Source organism: Emys orbicularis, chromosome 12 (genome assembly GCF_028017835.1).
Source record: "Emys orbicularis isolate rEmyOrb1 chromosome 12, rEmyOrb1.hap1, whole genome shotgun sequence".
NCBI lineage: Eukaryota > Metazoa > Chordata > Testudines > Emydidae > Emys > Emys orbicularis.
Genome location: NC_088694.1, coordinates 19,080,735 through 19,101,990, shown reverse-complemented (window position 1 = coordinate 19,101,990; position 21,256 = coordinate 19,080,735). Strand labels below are relative to the sequence as shown.

At 47.7% G+C, this 21,256-nt stretch overlaps 1 protein-coding gene across 1 annotated transcript; it reads left to right on the top strand.

Annotated features, from left to right (window-relative positions):
• The first annotated feature begins 5,460 nt into the window (after positions 1-5,460).
• Positions 5,461-18,826, top strand: SLC2A10 (solute carrier family 2 member 10). Its single transcript, XM_065414717.1, has 5 exons — positions 5,461-5,464; positions 10,923-12,305; positions 14,471-14,593; positions 16,741-16,876; positions 18,730-18,826. Exons 1-5 carry the CDS (start codon positions 5,461-5,463, stop codon positions 18,824-18,826), a joined length of 1,743 nt encoding a protein of 580 aa, XP_065270789.1.
• Positions 18,827-21,256: the final 2,430 nt, after the last annotated feature.

Here is a 21,256-nt window from a genome sequence, read left to right as displayed (position 1 = left end):
ACCCGCCTCTCGTGCGTGCCCCCTTTTTTCTGGTCGAGAGTGCCTGCAAACAGTTCTTTTCACAGCGGGACACCCACCTCTTGCAGACGGCTCCCTTTTCTTTTTTGGTCTTACATCAGGGTGGCATCTACCTCTCGCGAGCACTCCCCAGCCACTGGTCCTCTCGGCTGGTCTTCAGCAGCTCAGCCTCTGGCCGAGCCGCACATGCTGTCCTGCCTTCCGGGGTATAGATTCCCAAGTTCTTATCACGGCCCTGGTATGGGGCCATAGCTTTCAGGCTTCTTCGTAGAGGCACTGCCTTCTTCAGACACCCAGCCGGGGCCCATCTCAGTACCCCGGTCTGGTGACGTGAGGTTTTGTGCTCAGTCCCCAAGCCTCAGCCTGCCCACACTGACCTTTTGACGGCTCTGCTGCTATTCTATCCAGCCAGCCAGGCACCAAGGTCTTTGGCAGCCTTCGCTGGGCTCAGTTCTGTCTGGTGAGCTCTCTGCGGTGAGCTATCCGCAGTCCTGCTGTTCGTCTAGCCAGCCAAGCACCCAGTCCTCCCTCATCGAGCTCCACACAGCAACTGAAGGCTCTGCTCTGCTGCTTGCCTTTTATAAAGTCCTTCCGGCCCCTTATTAATCACTCCAGCAGCCCTTCTGATTGGCCACTCTTCTACAGCCACTCTAGCCACTCTAGGCTGCCTGGAGGACTTCTTGCTGCTCTATTCTGGGGCAAGGTGATACAGGGCCGTGAGGCCTCCAGCAGGGGGGCTCCGGACCTAGTCCACCCTGCCATAAGGTGTTATCTCCTGCCCAACAAAAGAAGGCCTATAGACACCAGACAAACATCAGAGGACAAAAGACTTTGTTGATTGCCCCCACACACCCTCCCCCCCCCATGAAGAGGAGACGTGCACGAGGACTTGTCCCATCAGCTTGAACTCTGGGGGAAGGGAATAAAAATTCCTGACAAGAAGAAACTGTATCTTTATGCTGCTAGGACTTCGAGGGGTAAGGATTACTAAACATAAGCAAAAGATCCCCATGCTTGGCCTGGGTTAGCCCTACAGGACATATAGAGCTTGCTTATTATAGACGCTTCTACCACCTTTTGGAGTCTAAGACTATAACTCATTTGTGTTTGTATTTTTTACCTACTTTAACGTTGTAAATATCTCTATTTCTTTTTCTTGGTTAATAAATCTTTAGATAGTTTGTTATAGGGTGGGCTACAAGCATTGTCTTTGGTGAGAGATCTAAGGTACAATTGACCTGGGGTAAATGACTGGTGCTTTGGGACTGGAAGTAACCTGAATATTGTTGTCATTTTTGGCATAAGGGACCATCTATCGCAAAGGCAAGCTTGCCTAGGTGGCAAGATAGATTGGTGTACCCAAGGGGACTGTCTGTGACTCCATGTTAAGGCTATTGTAGTGCTTGAGCAGTTCACACTTGATGCTTGGTTGGTGAAATCTCAGTATAGAGCTCACAACCAGTTTGGGGTTTGTGCTCTGGTTTGTAACAGTCTGCCCGAGATTGGTACTCATGCTCTTGAGCCACTCCAGACAGCTTGACAAGACCAACCCTCGCTTACCCTGCAGTGGCGGCTTCTGGGCTTGGCTCCCCACTCCAAGCCATTCAGGTTTGGCCTGGCCAGCCCTCCATCATGACGGATGGGTGCCGAAGCCAAATTTGAGAGAGTGGCATTGCAACATGGTGCACAGGGTCACAACACCAAGCAACCACGAGCACCATGTTACAATGACCAGAACAGGGAGCCAGCCCAACCCCACAGGACAGGAGCCACCACTGCCAAGTGAGTGCGGGGCAGGCTCACTCTCCAGCCCTGTGTGAAAATCTGTGTCATACACCTCCCTTTGTCAATTGCATAATATACTTGAAAAGGCACTGCACATACACCTCAGGGCCACCTAGCAGGGGCACTCCAACATCTCCCCTGTTAGCTCAACGACTGCATTCTGGATGGCAGAGTATACAGAGAAAATCACAGGGCATCCACCAGAAGTACCCCATATTTTTCCGTGTGTTCCCAGAGTTCAGAATAGACATCACAATGGTCAATCAGTCTCACACACATAGCTTCAGGATAAGGAGATACTTAATTAGCAATTAGAACAAAACATTTTGGCTCTGAGTGCTATAAGAGCCAATCAGAATTTTACATCAGCCCCTTAACATACTTCTATATTAATTAGAAAACCCTGGAACTTCTGCATTGTCATAGCATCATTTTACTCCCCTGATTACTTCCACACAGGATAACCCATTCTCAAGAGAATCCTAATTTCAACTTGGGCTATGTGTATGCTGTGTGTACATTTCATACTGTAAAACTGTAGGATTTTCTGTCCTGCAGTGATTAAAGCTGATTGAAAATGCTCACAACTTATGGTCTGGCTTTTAAAGTACATTACTTAATTTGCATGATTATTAGCATCACTGAAACAGTTGCTATGGTTACCAAATCCTTCAACTCTCATTCCTTAATCCCTTTGAAAAGCTGCTTCCTTGAATGTTGTTGATCTTATTGGTCATCTTCAGTGTTTGAAGCCATTCTTTACCTTTCATAAGGTCCCTGTGCAGTTGTGAGTTTATTCTGGATAAAAGAATTTGGAAGTGGTAGTTTTAAATACTTATTTTGCATTTGAAACTAAAGATGAATGGGACGTGTATATTTAATCTGTAAAATGTGTGGATGACTTGAAACACTTTTAAAAATAGACTAGATCTGTGTCTTTGAGAGGGAACAAAAACAAGTCTTTGATCAAGCTCAAGTTTCAAACCAGATGGCCTACAACCTACTTTCCAAAATGTTGGCATATCCAGTGCTGAAAAGATGTAGAATTTCCTATATTGCCAGTCTCAAGTGTACAAAAATGATAAGTCTGGCCCCCAAAAGTCATGAGACTGGATTAAAAAATCATTAGATATTTTAAAATAGTAAATCTGAAGTTCTTTTTATTTTCCTTCTGTTTTTTGAACCTTTAGGATTCACGATTTCAATATTTACTCCACAACCATAAAGGTTAAAAACTTCCTTTTAAGAAAGAGAAAGCTGAGATTCTTTCTAGTCACATGAGTCCAGGAACCTATGACTTTAAAGGGGGGAAATTGTAAACCCCGCAGTTAAATCATGAGATTTGGCAGTACTGGATTCCTCGGGAGCAGAGACTTAATGTATTTTTTCCTGAAAAAGAGCTGGGTACCATCATGGTTTTCTGAATAAAAAGGTTGCTTTTTAAATATTTATCTAGAATTCCCTGTTAAGGTAAATAATGCCTGAGATTATTAACATTGAAATAATCTTTACAATCAAATGTATTTTTCATTAGTTATCCAACTTGTTTGCTTTCGTAGTCCTCTCATTTTGGGGGGGATGAAACTTGGCTAGTTAGTTTCACTTTTTATAGTTACTTTCATGTTCTGGCTCTCATGCACAAGCCTAATACTCTATGGTTTGAGCTTATAGCACTGAGGGGAAGTGTTTTCATTGGATTAAAATAATCATGAAAACACATATTAGATTTTGTAAAACCCCATGTTTAAAGATTGGGTTTATTTGTTTTGGTTTTGGATGTGTGAGTTTAGGCCCTGATTCAAGGAACCAGTGGCTTATGTCCCATTGTCTTCGCTACATTCACTTTATGTACATGCTTAAGTGCTTTGCTGAGCAGAGATGAATTTAAGCTTATGCTTAAAGCTAAACACTACTGAAGTACTTTGCCTAATGGGGTCTTGACATTGACAGCCCTTGACATTGAAATCTTCCTTATCTCTGTCCTGCTGGATTGTTTTTTGTAATATACACCTCTACCCTGATATAACGCGACCCGATATAACACGAATTCTGATATAACACCGTAAAGCAGTGCTCCGGGGGGGGCGGGGCTGCGCACTCCGGCGGATCAAAGCAAGTTCGATATAACACGGTAAGATTTTTTGGCTCCCAAGGACAGCGTTATATCGAGGTAGAGGTGTACACCCCTTTCCAACCCAAAGCAGGACCAAAGAACCATCAGTTGCCAATCTCTTCTGGTTATTCCACTTGCACTGGTTACTTGCATTGGTTTTAAAGCAGTCCTCTAGAAGCAAAGGCTTCCTGCCAGAGCTATCCAGACCCCCTGCAATCAGCAGTGAAGCATTTCACATGCACTGCTAAAATGATATATAGCATATACTATATTTAGGGCTGAGGTTTGGTGTAGATCTGTAATTCCAGCAGAAAGTCTTACTTTGGCCCTGGATCCATGCATTTAGAACAATTAGAAATGCACCAATAAAAGCTGAGCTTCAGAACCTGAGCATTTAACTCAGGGGTCATGATACGTTCAGCAGGAGCACTAGAAAACTTGCATGGTCAGGTGTTATTAACTCTTATGGTTTATTTCTCATCTATCAGTTCTATAACATCACCAGTGTACTAGGGCCTTTACAGAGGGCTGTGAAGAAAAGATCCAGGTCCCAAGGACCTTATAAATACAATCCCAGAGGTAGAGGAACAGTGAGGATGCGCCATGCGCTTTGCAAGGGTTTGTGTTTTTGTTTGTGATGAGGGACAGTTTAGATCTCCTTCATAATATTCATAATTGTCACAGCCTGATTACACTGCGCCCCACACACCCAGAGACACCCCCCACCCCCACCCCCGCCCCGTTATTCTTAGGGAACAAGGGAGGGCCGGGTTCATGCATGAGATTTAAGCTGCCTCCTTGGAACTCACTTTGCAGAAATCCTTCATCGCAAAAGGAAGAGGATCAACAATAATTCCCTGGAGCGGAGTCGGAGTGTGTGTTCAGTGCTGGAAGAGACAGGGCATACCCCATTACGGGGGGGAGGGGTACAGAGCGAGCTCTTGGGAGCTCTGCCGACTGCTGCTCGCTCCGGGCTCTGCACAGCCACCAAGCCCTTGGCGAGGCAGCTGTCCCCGGGCCGGGGAACCAGGACTACAACCCCCAGGCTCCGCCGTCCCAGCTGCAATAGGCAGGGCTGTAGCAACGTGGCGCTGTACAGCAGCACCCCCGGGTTCATCGCCGCCGGGCGCTAGGGGGGCTGGCGGGGAAGGGAAAGTTTCTGGGGCGGGAGTTTCTGGAGGGTTTCGAGCCGGGTCGTGGCAGGCAAGGCGTGCCCAAGCCTGGGGCACCCAGCCAGAGCGGGGGGCACCCCGCCCCCAGTCCCGCCCCAGGAGAGAAGAGCGCAGGACTTTAGCGTCTGGCTGCCCGGGGATCCTGAATGTGGATCCCCGGTCCAGGGTCGGGGAGCCCCGCTCCTCTCCGGGTCTGGTTCAGGGCCCCCCTACTCAGGGCTGCTGCTGCAGCGGGGGCGGATCCCCCCCAGGCACAGATGATCCGAGGGACCTGAATCAGTCGGTTTGGGTTTTACTGCCCACTCCCTGCTGGATTGTCCCGGGCTGTTTGGAAACAAACTTGAGCCGAACTCCCCGGCCTCTCGCATCGCCATGGGTAAGTGCCATGCCCGCCCGGCGCTGGGCTGGGGGCGCAGCGGGGGTTGCGGGGCTGGCTGGCTCCAGACGGAATCCAGGGGGCCGGGCTGGGGGTTGCTTTGTCACTCGCCTGTGCTGGTGATCCCGCTTTGCTGCTGCTTCTCTCCCAGCCCCAGTGACCTCCCCCCCACCCGGATTTCACAGCCCGCCTGGGGGAGGGGAATGGTTTAAGCCTTTAAGGAATGGTGCTTCCTGGCAGGATCTGTGGGGGTGGAGGAGAGATGGATCGGTGGGTGACTTGTCGTGTCTCACACACACCCGCCCCGCCAGGGAGTTTTGGTGCTGTGAAGGAGGCTGGGTTGAATTCACACATACACAGCCCGGAGGAGGGATTCCTGCTACCTAATCCATAACAGGGGCAGTGAGGGCAGCTTCCCCCCCTCTCCGAGCTGGAGGGTTCAGATTCCGTGGCCCTCTCAGCCCTTGGGCTCTCTGCTGAGGCTGCCACCGGTTGGAGCTGGTGGTTTTTGTAAGATGGAGACCTTTCAACCCATGTCCCAGAGTTCATGGGATATCAGGCTTGATGTTAAGTGAACTGTTACTGATTACTCCAAATTCTTCCTTCATTACAACATTACCACTGATTTCCTAGAGTCCTCTCCTTTCCCTCTGGTATAGTAGCCGAGAGCCACTGTCATTCATTCTCCGCTGGCTAATTTAGATTTCAGTTAATCCTCATACCACCCTCACAGCCAACTCTAGCACACCGGTCTCCGTTTTCAATAGAGGCTGGTGATTTTGGGGGCTGCTAGTTTTGGGTGCCAACTTCACACACCTTAAAAGGGCTTGATTTTTTTCAGAGGGTGGGTGCTCAGCACTTTTTGAAAATCAAGCTCCTGTGGGTGTATCAGGCACACCCAAAAACAGAGACATCCAAAATCATTAGCCCCCTTTGAATATAGAAGTCACATTTTGTTTGGTATTGGCAAGTTTCAGACCACTTTTAAGGCTCTGTAGAGCCAGAACTCTATAGTCAGGCATGAGCATGTGGGGTGCTGTATCCCATGGGGCTGAATTGTAGCTGTGTCTTTTTATTATTGCTAACTGCTTGTGGACAGGAAGCACCAGACCAGAAGTCTTATGAAAACATAGCTAACAGAAAGGATCCGAAAAACACGATGACATTTTCACACACAGAAAAAGTTGAAATTTTCAAACTGATTTTTGACAAAATTTTGAATTTAGAAATCTTTTTACCAAATCTCGTAGCAAACTTTATAGGCCAGCTCTGTGCCCCAGCCCATTAATGCCACTCTGGTGATATGACGGGGAGGAAACAGCTCCTGGGGAACTCCCAGTGACAGATAATTCCCCAGCCATTGAACCAAGCAGCTGGAACACTCTCTGCCAGCCCTCAGTGTGCATGGAGCATGGCCAGTATTTGGGGCACTGGCATCTCACACTGTGACCTAGCACACCCATAGGGGGGCTTTGCAGTCAGAGCATCAGTTAAAGCTGCTCAGAGGCGCTGATTTTTGCCAGAAGCCACTGCTTGCCCTTAGAATACAAGGAGCACAAAAGGTGGCTTAAAGCCAACTTTGTCCCCAGCCCCATTTCCTGGGCTGAGCGGAGGAACAGAACAACTGAGAAATAGAACCAGTTATTCAACTTTTTGTTAAAGGAAGTTGCATTGATGAGAGTGTTGGTACTGGTCTTATGCAAAGAATGTCTTTAGTGGTACAAAAGTCAGTTTCTCTGAATCCTGGCACCACCAACTACTATTCTAGACCTGAGCCGAGTGCACACTTGACAGAGAGGCGTCAGTGAGACCCACCAAACTTTTTCCCCTTGTGACATTAAGTAAAGATTCAAGAGAAGAGTGCAAATGTGAAAGCCAAGTGCAGGGACACATGTGATTGAGCCCCCATGACAGCATTGGAATTGACTGAATAGCAAGCTGGATTTAAATCAAAGGTCATAAATCGTTAGTGCCCACAAAGATAATGAGAAGTACAGTAGAATGGCCCTGTCCCCTTTCTGTTCTTATTGAGCAAATATTGTTTCTAATTATCTATATTACATGTGTGCAAGAAGTGATTAAGTGTAGGTAACTGCATGGAGGGTGGTTTTTGGCATGTGTCATGAGTGACATAATGAATACAAATGGCACGACAAAACGCCACAGAATAAATACAAATGTAAATATAGCCTTTACTGAGAAATAACCTTTACTGCATACTGTAATTAGAAGCTAAATATAGACGCTTCCTGTAAAGCACAGACTGCAAAACATCTTATAAAGCTCTAGTTGAGGAAACTTTTCCATATTTCAGTGGGTGTTTCCATAATTTTTTTCCAATAGTCTATTTAAAATAACAGTATTTTAAATTAAAGCAAAACTAGTAACAAAGCATCAGTGTCACATGCTGGAAAACAGCATATTACAGAACAAACTCATGCCTGCAGCTCAACATTTAGGAGAAATAGGTCATTTGGAGTGGTGAACATTATCTGTACGATTATCATTGGTGTTGCCCAAATACCCCAATCAGGTTTCGGGCCTCATTGTGCTAGATATTGTACAAACACAGATGAAGTGACAGTCCCTTGCCCAGAGAACTTAAGGATTTTGTCACAAAGAAATATGCAGAGCCCAAGCCTGGCCAGGAGAAGTAATTCTCTATTACAAGCCAATATTTTTTAACACCACTGCCCAGTTCGTCCTTATTTTCCACTTATCAGGTTCTCTCACTATAGTTTTTTCCTTTTCTAGTGCCTCCCATCAAGGCTCTCAAAGCACTTTACAAATACTAATTAAGTCCCACAAACACCTCCTTCAGGCAGGTAGCTCTGTATTATTATCCCTATTGTATAAAAATGGAAAAACGAGGCACAGAAAAGTTAAGTGACTTGACCAAGGTCATGTGTCACATCAGAGATACAGGCAGAAATAGAATGAAGGGGTTCTAATTTCTGCTACCATTGGAGAACACTCCTGCCCTAATTTAACTCTAATAGGCTACATATAAAGGGCTGGTATCCTGTGTGGGGCATTAGACCTAAATGATGAGACTGAGGCCCCAGGATTTTGTGGCAGGGACCTAGGGATTATATGGCATGGCCAAGCACTCTACTCCTAACTGCCCACCACTAGTCTAGTCCAAACCAGTTAGTATTCTTTGTGTATCTGATTTATTCTGATATTAAATTCAGGGCTTGTCTAGATACAGAAGTTGCACCAGTTGAATTTAAATCTGGTTAGTTAAACCGGTGCAACTTTTGTGTATGATCTCTCTTATATTGTCTTCATGCTGGTTTTATTGGTTTAACTTGCTCCTGTACATTTACCCACGCAGGTGAAACTGATATAAACCCAGTTTAAACCGACATAAGAGAGTACACGTATAGAGTCATATCAGTTTAATTAAATCAGTGTAAAATCATGCCTTTAATTAAAATGGTGCAACTTTGTGGGTAGACCACATGAGAGAGAGAGTCTGCTTTCACTGAAGTCAGTGGGAAAGCTCCTAGTCAGGTCAGGATTTTACCCCAGGCCTCAGTTTATTTTGTGCTGCCCCACTGTTTTATTTTCAGTATGGTTCAACTGCCTGTACTGACCATACCTACCAGTCTGGTAGAAATTTTCAGGGCAGAGCTGGAGGCTTTCAGCATCCAGGAAAGTGTGGGGAGTGGCTTTGGGTTTTGGTTCCCACGGAACAGCTGAGGCCTTTGGTAGGGGGATAGGATGCACTTCCTCTTAGCCTCCCCCTTTTGGTCAGAGGTAGAGGTGGTTTTAAATCAGGGGGTAAGAGGGATTGAGCCACCACCCCAGCAACACCTTGACAGCAAGTAGCTGTATGCCCCTACAGGCACTCCCAACCTCTTCCATTGCATTCAGCAATGAAAAACAAGCTCTATCTTCCTGCTAAAATACTCAGCAGTGAAAGAGTTAATGCTGAAGTTTAAATCGTCCTCAGACTTAAATTAAGGTGACTGGAGCATTTCACACCTCTCAGAGCACACACCACCAACCTGGTTTTGCATTCCCTTTGGCTTTCTTGTAGTGATAAGGGCTAGAGACTTCTTTTTAGCTAATGAGATTCTGGAGCATAACTGTGCTGCAATTTCAAAATAATCCACACTCATGCAGCAATTTACCTGCACACACATAATCATGCAATGCACAGGGGCCTGGCTATATGATACCACTTATCTGGTGAGGAGACATTAAAGGGAAGTCCTTGAGATCTCTGCCTCTGTTATTAGCATTAGTAAAGGGACTTAAAAATGGAGATGGTCAGAGGAAAGAAAGGGGGCACAAAATCGGTTAGTTTAATATTTTCTACTCCTATTACCTCAGCGAGTCCTGTCTCCCTGCCCAGGCTCAGATGGAGGGCCAGAGACACAACACGAGGGAAACAAGTGAAATAATGGTGCAGGAAGCTGTAAATAAAGGCAATCAATTGTGTTAGCATAACACTGTCTAGAACCTCAGTATCCTGACCTAGAATTTCTGATGGAAATAATTTACCACACTAAAAGTCAGATACATTAAAGTCAGATCTTGGAATGGGGAAGTTTGGATCTAAAATATTGGACGTCCCTTGTAATGAAAAGATGATGGTAGGACAAGGAGGAAGGATCTTCTTAGGAAGTCAGAGTTTATGCTGGACTTCAGGGGAATGGAATACATTTTTCCCAGGGAGGCCTGACCATTGCAGAGAATTAAGGAGGGATTAGGTAAGACGTTAGAGGGAATGCGGTAATGAGCAGCAAAGGGTTCACAGGATGGCCCAAGTGGTCCTTTCTGGCTCTCTGGTGTGAGAGTTAACAGGCAGGGGTGTCAGTATTCAGCACATAGAGACAGTAACTTGCTCCTCTGATGATTTATTTGTGAAATTCCTAGGTGGTGAAAAGAACCCGCACAGATGCTTCTAAGTTACAAACTGAGGACTAGAGCATCAGAATGGTAACACAACCCACAGAAAAGTACAGAAAGGAGAAAACTACATCCCCTGGCTGGGAAGTTGTTGAACATACAGAATAGTTTGGACAGTCTAAGGGGGAATTACCCTGGCTTCTCCACTATAAATCACTGACTTCCAGTTACATCTAAGTCTTAACTGTGTTCACATTCACACACCAGGCCCACATTTTCAGAACTGTGAGCACAAATATGTGCGCCCCTTTCCATGACTAAACTGCATGCACAGTTGTGACGACTGAATGCACACTCATTGTAATTCCATAAATACATACCCAGAGAGATGCTTGGTTGTTTATAGGCATGATTACCACAATTGTACACCCAATTGTTGTAATTGTTTGTGTAACTTAGGTGCGCAAATGTGCATGCTGAAAACCTGGGCCTCCTTTTATCAGAACAGCTTTTTCCATTTTGTGTAACTAGATAGTTTTCATTATAAAGCCAGCAGAGTGAATCTTTGAAATCCCACTGTTGCTTGCTTGCTTTCCAGGTCGTGCATTGCTGGTCCTCCTGTTGCCTGCAACAGTCTCTCTCCTGGGTGGGTTAATGTTCGGATATGAGCTGGGGATTATCTCTGGTGCCTTACTGCAACTGCAGATGGACTTCCACCTCAGCTGCTTTGAACAGGAAATCCTTGTGAGTTCCCTGCTCATTGGGGCTCTCCTTGCCTCTTTGGTTGGTGGGATCCTCATTGACCGTCACGGAAGGAGGAGGGCGATACTGGTCAGCAACCTAATCTTGTTGTGTGGCAGCCTCATTCTAACATTGGCAGGGTCACTTATTTGGCTGGTATTTGGACGTATGACTGTAGGGTTTGCAATCTCCTTGTCGTCCATGGCATGCTGCATCTATGTCTCCGAAATGGTGGCTGCTCATCAGCGAGGGCTGCTGGTGTCTCTCTATGAAGCTGGCATAACCGTGGGCATCTTACTTTCATATGCGCTGAACTACATCTTCTCAGACATGACTGAGGGATGGAGATACATGTTTGGATTGGCTCTTGCACCGACTGTCATACAGTTTCTCAGTATCCTGCTTCTCCCGGCTAAGCCTGTTGTATTAAACCTATGGGACTGTGACTCTCATAAGGGCCTCATTCAACTGCAGAACAATGAAGATGGAGAGGAAGCAAAGCCAGAGCCATGTAAGGAGAAGCATTATTCCTTTCTTGACCTTTTCAGGTCTAGAGACAACATGAAAAGCAGGACTCTGGTTGGCCTGGGTTTGGTGCTCTTTCAGCAGTTCACCGGGCAACCTAATGTCCTGTGCTATGCTTCCAAAATCTTCCGCTCCGTGGGATTTCAGAATGATTCATCTGCTGTCCTGGCTTCTGTAGGGCTCGGGGTGATGAAGGTGATTGCAACCTTAGTTGCAATGGTTTTTGCAGATAAGGCCGGCAGAAGGGTATTATTGATTGCTGGGTGTGTGGTGATGTCTGTCTCCGTCACTGCTATTGGCCTCACCAGCTGGACTGTTCCATTGGATAAGGCCAGAGACTGTAAGACTGCCACAGAGCCCAATGCTTCGTACACCATAGCACAACATCCCATACAGCCAGTATCCTCCCAACCAGCTGCGTTGTACATCCCACGGACTTCAGCTGCTGGTGAAAGTCAACTGAGTCCCGGTTTTGCTCTTACCAGACCAGAGGGTCTTACAAAAGACTTTGACAGCACTAGAAACAGAGAGATTATTACAGAGTCTTCCCGCACTCAGAAAATGGACCTGCCAAATCAGGCCAATGAAGAGACGGTGCAAAACACAAGCTCTCCTTTCAGTGATACTCCCAATAGGGAACATATGGTTTTAAATTGGATTACTTTGCTGAGCATGATGGCCTTTGTGAGCGCATTCTCAATTGGATTTGGACCAAGTAAGTATGGAGTTTATACATGCTCTGTCTGCCATAACCCATAGTATAAAACCATGACTGAGCGTCACACTCTGGAAACATTTGCTATACACCTGCTTTACAAGGCAGCTGAGGGTCCTGCAACTGAAAAAATATCCCACACTCATGCCTACCTGAATGAATTCATACCGCTCCAGCCCTGCAGACTGGAGGTCTGGTACAGCATCAGTGTAAAGTTCCCATACATATTACCTCTGAGTTATTTTTTTTATAGCTTTTTCTGTGGTGTTCATCACTGTAGAAACTGGGCACCTCACAAACATTGAGCTGATCTTCACAACGCCCCTGGGAGGCAGGGGGGAATTATTAACCCCATTTTACAGATGGTAAACTGAGGCACAGAGGGACTAAGTGACTTGCCAAAGGTCATGCATGAGGTCAGTGGCAGAGCTGAGAGTAGACTCCATATATCCTGAGTCCCAGTCAAGTGCAGCCTTCCCTTCTTCCTTACTCTAGCTGGCAGGTCCATCTCTAGGCTTTAAAATATATTTGGAAAACTCACAGCACATAATAAGAGAAGGAAGCATTGGCTTGAAGCTACATCTGGAATTTCATGTGTTTTTTAAATAGTTACTGTTCACTGTCCAAAAGGCCAGTATACATCAGTGCCTCACAGCACAATTTTTGGTCCCTGGGTCTGCATGGCCCTATCGACCTTCCGCATCTCTTCTGAGAGTCATTACTGCCAACTGGGGTGTAGATGCCCATCCACTAGGAACTGAAGTGAGATTATCAACTCATTTCACAGGTGTTACCAGTCACTTGCCACCTGGCAATGGCTTTTAGTCATAACTCGCCTGGACCATATTTGATAGGTAATCCGCAGTTGAAAGCACACCCAACCTATCCTCATTCCAACTGCCTTTTATTTTAGGCAATGAAAGCTGTATTATACTTGCCTAAATAGATATTTTGAATAATTTAAAAATTGAATCATTTTTGCTTTTTATTTATTGTTATTTATAGTTACCCCTTTGAAAGTATCCCACTAACATCTGCTCCTTGACTGAATTCTTTGCATGAAGGATTTGTTACTGCGGGGCTGCTTGTGAGTGCTAGCATGCTGGCATTTATTTATTCTGTTTTCAGTAATACTGAAGTTTTTATTGGGGGGAAAAGGAAACCACATCTAATGAAGTTAAAAAGATCTAAGTAAAAAGATAGTAGGTCCATGGTAGGCCTCATAAACTTAACAGCATCCCTTTAAGTTGTTTTATGCCATCACATACGGTTTCACAAAATACTGAATTATTTCTGGAACATACCCAGATTATATACTGAAATGTCCTGCACTCTGTGACAGGTAGTGTGGTCCCTTGGAGATTAGGAGAACTGAATTATATTCCCAGCTCTGCCACATACTTACTGTGCAACCTTGGGTAAATCAGTTAACCTCTCGGTGCCTCAGTTTCCCCATCTGCAAATCTGAGCTAATACTACTTATCCACCTGTGTAAAGCACTGAGCTCCATGGCCAAAAAGCACAGTGTAGGGGCCCAGTACTTATTATTATTTTATAATGAAATGCATGTAATAGAAACAGCTGCCTAGAATCCTGTAAAATAGACACACGACTGGGTAAGTGTTAGGTGTGATGCTCCAAGATTGAGCTGCATACGTCCCACCAAGTCTAAAGGGAGCAGCCATCCCTGCTCATCTTTCTGGAAATGGCCTCCCTGAGCATGAGAGACCCCTCACTGTGTGTACTGTTCCCATCTCTACAAGGGGTGTCTCTGGTTTTAGACAAAATGTAGCTCTGTCTCCTGCCTTTATCCTGCTGTTTAGAACTGAGCCTGTTTATGTCCCAAATGTAGCTTCAGGTAACTGGGTTTTTAGGAGCTTTTCTGCAGATTCCTCCTGGGTCCCTCTCCCTGGGCCTTTGCATGTAGTTTGTCTCTGTATTTGTATTTTTTTCCTCCACAAAATAGTAAAGGTGGGATTTTAAAAAACTCTCAGCCTTGGCACTCTCCTGTTGAAGTCAGTTGAAGCTTTAACATTGAATTCAGTGGGTGCAGAGATAGGCCAGTGCTCAGCCCCTGGTAAAATCCAGCCTTAAAACTTTCCCACACCCTTTCACACTAAAGTTGCCTAAAGATGCTGTTGTCTCTCCTTCTTTCCTCTCTGCAGTGACATGGCTGGTCCTCAGTGAGATCTATCCTGCTGGAATAAGAGGAAGGGCCTTTTCCTTCTGCAACAGCTTTAACTGGGCTGCTAATTTACTGATCAGCCTCTCGTTCCTTGATCTCATTGGTATGTATAGTCCACATTTCCTGTTTGCCTTTCTAAATGCAGTCCAAGCACCCTTCAGTTCTCTACTGTCAGGCTACTAGAATAGGGCTACCATATGTCCGGATTTCCCCGGACATGTCCGGCTTTTCGGTCTATAAATAGCCGTCCGGGGGGGATTTTTAAAAATCTAAAAATGTCCAGGATTTCCCCCCGGTCGGCTATTTATAGACAGAAAAGCGGCGGCCAAGCGCCGCTGGGCACCCAAAGCCCCTTCCCGGCTCCCCCCCATCCCCTGCAGCCTTACCACGCTGTCCGGCCCCGCAGCTGTCTTCCCCCTCCTCCCCTCCCCTGAACGCTCCGCCCACCTGCTCCTCCCCCTCCCCTGCTTCCCGCGAATCAGATCTTCGCGGGAAGTCTGAAAAGAAGCAGGGGCAAGTGGGAGGCAGCAGCAGGTAAGCTGGGGCGGGGGGGGCGCGAGGAGGAGAGCTCCGGGGAGGCGCGGCCCTGGCCGAGCGGCGCCCGGCGGCCCCATCGGCTCCGGCCCCAGTTCCGGCCCCAGGGCGGCGACCCCGGTTCCGGCCGAGCACCCCCGGCCTGTCCCGGGCCCCAGCAGCGCCGGCTCGGGCCCCAGCAGTGCCGGCCCCGGCTCCGGCGGCTCGGGCCCCAGCAGCGCCGGCCCTGGTTCCGGCCGAGCGCGCCGGCGCACCTCCGGCCCGGCCCCAAGCCCCGCAACCCCGGCCAGAGTGCAGCCCGATTCCTGGGCTCTTTAAAGCCGGCCCTGGTCAGGGGACAGGGAGGGGGGGTTGGATGGGTCGGGAGTTTGGGGGGGGGCTGTCAGGGGGGCAGGGGTGTGGAGAGGGGTTGGGACAGGAAGCAGGGGGGGTTAGATGGGTCTGGGGTTCTGGGGGGGCTGTCAGGGGGGCAGGGGTGTGGAGAGGGATCGAGGCAGGCAGGTAGCAGAGGGGGTTGGATGGGTCAGGAGTTCTGGGGGTCCTGTCAGGGGGCGGGGAGCAGTTGGATAGGGCATGGGAGTCCCCGGGGGTCTGTCTGGGGGTGGGGGTGTGAATATGGGGTGGGGGTGTGGATAAGGGTCGGGGCAGTCAGGGGACAGGTAGGGTCGTAGGGGGTTCTCAGGAGGGGGCAGTCAAGAAGCAGGGCAGCTTAGATAGGGGGTGGGGTCCTAGGGGGCAGTTAGTGGCAGGGGTCCCAGGAGGGGGCAGTCAGGGGACAAGGAGCGGGGGGGGGTTGGAGGTTCTGAGGGGGGCAATCAGGGGGTGGGAAGTGGGAGGGAGTGGATGGGGCGGGGCAGGGGCGGGGCTAGAGCGGGGCTCCTCCCCCCCCCCCGTGTCCTCTTTTTTGCTTGTGGAAATATGGTAACCCTATACTAGAATCAGCCAGGCTGCCAATGTCCCTACTGGCCACAGGATGCTGTGTGGGGATTGGGTATCATTTCGGGCTACTAGTGGTTAGGTACTAGAATGGACACAACCCATGTGTGAAGAACTCACTCTGTGTGTAACTCTGTAGTCAAGCCTTGAACTGGGACCCTCCTATACTACCAGGTGAGACAAAAGGGCACCATTCCTTGGCCACTCTGATAGGAGCCAGGCTGATTTTATCTCTGCTAGAAGTGGCTCCCTGCAGCTTCTGTGTCATCCATGGTGATAAAAACACCATAGCTTTTGCTTAATTCTTTCACATTCGGTTATTTTGTGATATTGGCAATGGAAATGTTGTACTGGCCGAGTGCAGCGAATCTGAATCAGTCTGGAAAGCAGCAAGCCTGCAACTTTTGGAACCCCTTGCTCTTCAACTTGTCTTGCCAGCAGCGCTGTCTGATGCACTAGACTGAGAAAATCATCAGGTACTGCCTGGCCTCTGGAGCCGAGGTTAATCCCTGCTCCTTACACAGCTCTGGCAGGCAGAGACTGGGATGTCAGTACTTCAGAGTTCTGGAGTTGGGAGCTGTCTTTCTCATAGGCTGATTCACAATCCGGGCCTTGTGTGTTTCTCTGCTATGTTTTACAGGCTTCTCTAAGTACAATGGCCCCACAGAACACAACTGAAGTTTGGTCAAGATACCAACTTGCTTCATATGCAAAAGGACATTCAGTGCAAATGGTGTTATCTCTTGTTAACCCTTCACTCTTTCGAACTTGTTTCTGTAGATGCCATAGGCTTGTCATGGATGTTTCTTCTCTATGGAGTAGTGGGAGTGGCAGCTGTTATATTTATTTATCTTTTTGTTCCGGAAACGAAAGGACAGTCTCTAGAGGAGATCGACCAGCAGTTCTCAAGGAAACGGTACGTATGCTGTGGTGCTGGCTCTTTTCCAGGTCAAAGGGTCCTACCCTATGACTTTAGTAGGGGGTCTTTGTAAAGTACACAAAGGATCAGGCCCCCAGTTATTCATCCGAAAAACAACTGATCTGTGTTACTAAGGGCATGTCTACACTACAGAATTATGTTGACCTAAGTTATGTCGTCATACAGCCACCTCAGTAGTTAAATCACTTTTGCATGTCCACACTATGCTCCTTGTGTTGGCGGGGCCGGCTCTAGGCACCGGCAAAACAAGCTGGTGCTTGGGGCGGCACATTTTTAGGGGCGGCATGGCCGGCGCCAGAATGCCGCCCCTGCCGCCCCTAAAAATGTGCCCTGGCTGACCTCCGCTGCTGCTGCCGCTCGCACGCCACGGCGCGCGAAACAGCTGATTTGCGCGCTGCTACTCGCCCTCCCTCCCAGGCTCTCAAACCTGGGAGGGAGGGGGAGCAGCGGCGCGCGAATCAGCTGTTTCGCGCGCCGTGGCCGCTCGGGATCTCCCCCTCCCTCCCAGGTTCTCAAGCCTGGGAGGGAGGGGGAGCAGCGGCACGCGAATCAGCTGTTTCGCGCGCCGCGGCCGCTCGGGATCTCCCCCTCCCTCCCAGGCTTGAGAACCTGGGAGGGAGGGGGAGATCCCGAGTGGCCTTCCCTCCCTCCCTCCCTCCTAGGCTTGAGAGCTTGGGGGGAGGAGGCAGGGCTGGGGATTTGGGGAAGGGGCGGAGTTGAGGCGGGGCCGGGGGTGGGGTAATTAAAAAACGGGGGGGGGGGGCGGCCAAAATTGTTTTAGCTTGGGGTGGCAAAAATCCTAGAGCCGGCCCTGGTATTGGAAGTGCATGTCCTCACTGGGAGCGCTTGCGCCAATTTAACTGTCAGTGTGGGGCATTATGGGATGGTTTCTGAAAGCCATTAACAATAGATATAAGCTACACACTGACACTGCATCAACCTAACTACATCGTGAAGGTATAGTTATTAAGTCAGCGTAGCGGGGCAGTTACGCCGGTGGGAGCAAACTTTTAGTGTAGCCACTTCCATAGTTAGGTCGACGCAAGGCAGCTTACGTAGGCCAGGCCTCAATTCTGAATGAGATCATCCACACAGATGTTTAATGCAGTTTAACCAATCCAATTTAAATTCACACCTCCAATTAGTTTGGATTAACTTTCCTGAGTATTCCTGTATAGTCAAGTCCTTAGATTGATAACTAGTCAGCAAAATGTCTGTGAATGAATCACTAAAAATCTTAATCATCTCATCAGTGGCGAGGAAGATTGATTTGTGCCATTTATTTATTTGTACTTGATTCATTCCGGAGAATGAGTCTAGACTGGACAGTTTCACGTTCTTATTCTCAGACACTATTACAGTTGCGACAGGTCAGGGCTGAGGTGCATTAACAGACCCGGGGGTAATTGGGGAGAAAATTGCAGGGGTTGCTGCATGTCAGCACTGAGGTGCACTCTTAGCCATGCTATGTGGGGAGCCCAGGGTTGGACTAGGGAGCATCACAGATCAGAATTGAAGGGCATTGCAGGAGATGCAGAGGAAGGACTTTAGCTTGCCATTTACACCCTCCTTATAAATTAGTAGAGTCATGGATTTTTAAGGCCAGGAGGGACCATCTAGTCTGTCCTCCAGTATAACACAGGCCATAGCTTTTCACCCAGTACTTCCTGCATCAAGCCCATAACTTCTGGTTGAGCTAGAGCATGTCTTTTAGGAAGATGCCAAGGAGGGATTCTGTGCCCACCATGAGGTGAGAGGGGAAGAAAAGTAAACACTAAAACACTGATAACAGCAGCTGCTCCTAGCTGACCTTAGTCATTGTCCGGCAGGTTGTTGAAAGGAAACACGTTCAGGCGAAGATTTGGAAGAAGGGGAAACTTTGCACATGCTCAGTACCAAAGGGTGGAGCACTCCAGCGCATCCTGAAACAAACCACCTGTAGCGAGTGTCACTGTCAGGAAACAAATAGGGTCTGTGACAACAAGAGATTTATTCTGGATATCTTCAACATAAGGCAGTCACTGGCTCGAAGGAAAAGCCCTGGCACAATAAGCCAGCGCGCTGAACTCATTGCAGTGCCTTGAATCTTGAGACACGGATGTTAGCGATACTGTAGATTGTGTCCCTATATATATGTGCTATATGTATAGACAATAGCATTCTGGACTCTGAAGAGGGACCCTCTCATTGCTTTGGTATCTTTTATTATTTCAGAGGTTGGAACCTCCCACTGTTTGTTGAATTTATGTTTTTTTGTATTTGAGAAATAAAGCACAACTTATGCCAAGAAGTCCGGATTCTGTCTCTCTGCACTATCTGTGTGCAGAATATTTATTGTCCTGGTTAAGAGACCTGCTTGCTTCATTACTGATGCACAGGCTGTTCCATGAGCATGTCAAAGATTTAACAGTTTATATTATATATTCTTAGTTTTTTAACTTTTGAGCAGTGCCATAGAGTCTGTCAGGTAATAAACAATCTAAATAATTGCCCTGACTGAACAGAGATAACTATGCAGCCAATGCTAGTCCACAGGGCTATGGGGCAATATTTTCCAAAACATAGGGGCCAAATGTTCTAAGTAGCCCTCCTCCTAACTGATTCCACAAGATTTTCACCTACAGAAATGGGTATTTGTTTGCACACCTCCTGGGTGTGGTGTTCTGTCCCATCTAGTGGCACCGAGACCATTTAGGGTACGTCTATACTTACTTCCTGGTCCGGATGTAAGCGATCGATCTTCTGGGATCGATCCCGGAAGTGCTTGCCGTCGACGCCGGTACTCCAGCTCAGCGAGAGGAGTACGCGGCATCGACGGGGGAGCCTGCCTGCAGCGTCTGGACCCGCGGTAAGTTCGGACTAAGGTACTTCGAATTCAGCTACGTTATTAACGTAGCTGAATTTGCGTACCTTAGTCCGAAGTGGGGGGTTAGTGTGGACCAGGCCTTAGAGAGAGAGAAAAAATGAGTCTGCTCTACAGCCTTAGCTAACAGCCAGTTGGCTTTTAGCTCATGTGGTGGAGGTTCATGCACTAAGCTCCAGAGGTCCCTGGTTTGATCCCACCTGACAACGACCAGGGTCTGTCAGCGTTACACACATTTCCCCATTTTGCACACACAGAGGCTCTTTTGCATGCACGGACACGGGTTTTGCTTGCACAAAAGGTTGTGGGTGTGCAGTTTTCAGGCACTTTTTTGAAAATTTGGCCCCAAATTCTTTTTTTGCTTGTTCATTTTATGCATAATTTTCTAAAATGAGCCCTTCTCAAATAGTCTCCTAAGCACATGTATGTCATTCAAAAAGACACCATTAATTGATACCACAATCACCTCCTCAGGCAAAAGCCTGTGACTTGGGCTCTGTTGGAGCAATGGAGGAAGCAAGTCCCAAGTTTCAGTGCTGAAAATGAAAACCACTAGGCAGCTCCATAGTGACTAAAGTATTGTTACCATCTGCCAATTGTTTGGCAGCCTATATGAAATGAGTTTGATGGGTCTCAGTGCAGCTGCCAGTGGAGAGGTGGCCACAACAGCAAAACTGCCAGTGCAGTTGCTGCTCCTCTCCGGAGAGAGGGGAAGGGTCACATGGGCCATAGTAAATAACCTCCTTTCCTACCTCTAGCTGGAATTCCTTCATTGATTGTACCATTCCCCTTCCCCAAGTGACCTCCCTTGTCAATAGGAATGCTTCATTATTTCTGACTTTCACATCCTCTTTTCATCTTGTGTTGATCAGAAAGTAATTTCAGCCCTTACACTGCCCAGTGGGGGACGTAGTTCAGTGATGACACTTCAGTTCACTTTCCTTTGCTCTGTCCATCATCATTAATAGACGGCTAACAGGAAGCAAGTCCCGATGCCATCAGCATTACTGCAGAAGCAGAACAAGTGCAGAGAGTTCTGAAATACGCCTTTGCTCCATAGCAGAGCTCCACCCTGGGGAACTGTAGGCTCTGACTCCAGCCTCAGTGTCTCTTTCTGATTAATCATTCATGCAGTCACTTTCTCCCCATTTGACATAGTGAGGCGCCGTGGCCTTGTCACTCGAAGTCCCTCATTCAAATCCATCCCGAAAGCCCACTTCTCTCACCGTGCCTGCCAGAGACTAGCTGGCTAATACCATGAGTGTGGAGTTACTGGGGATCATCCATCCGTCTCTTTGCTGACAAAACCTCACCCCCACTCTGGATTATAAATATTTTGTACTATCAAGACAAAGCCCATCACTCTCAGGGTTCCTGGCTCATTTGCATGCCATGCCCCTTCCCGAAGCTTCCATCCCAGTGTCTGCCTGCTACTGTTCTAGGTTATTAATTCTTTGGGGGCAGGGAGTGGGCCTTATCTTCTGTTTGGGAAG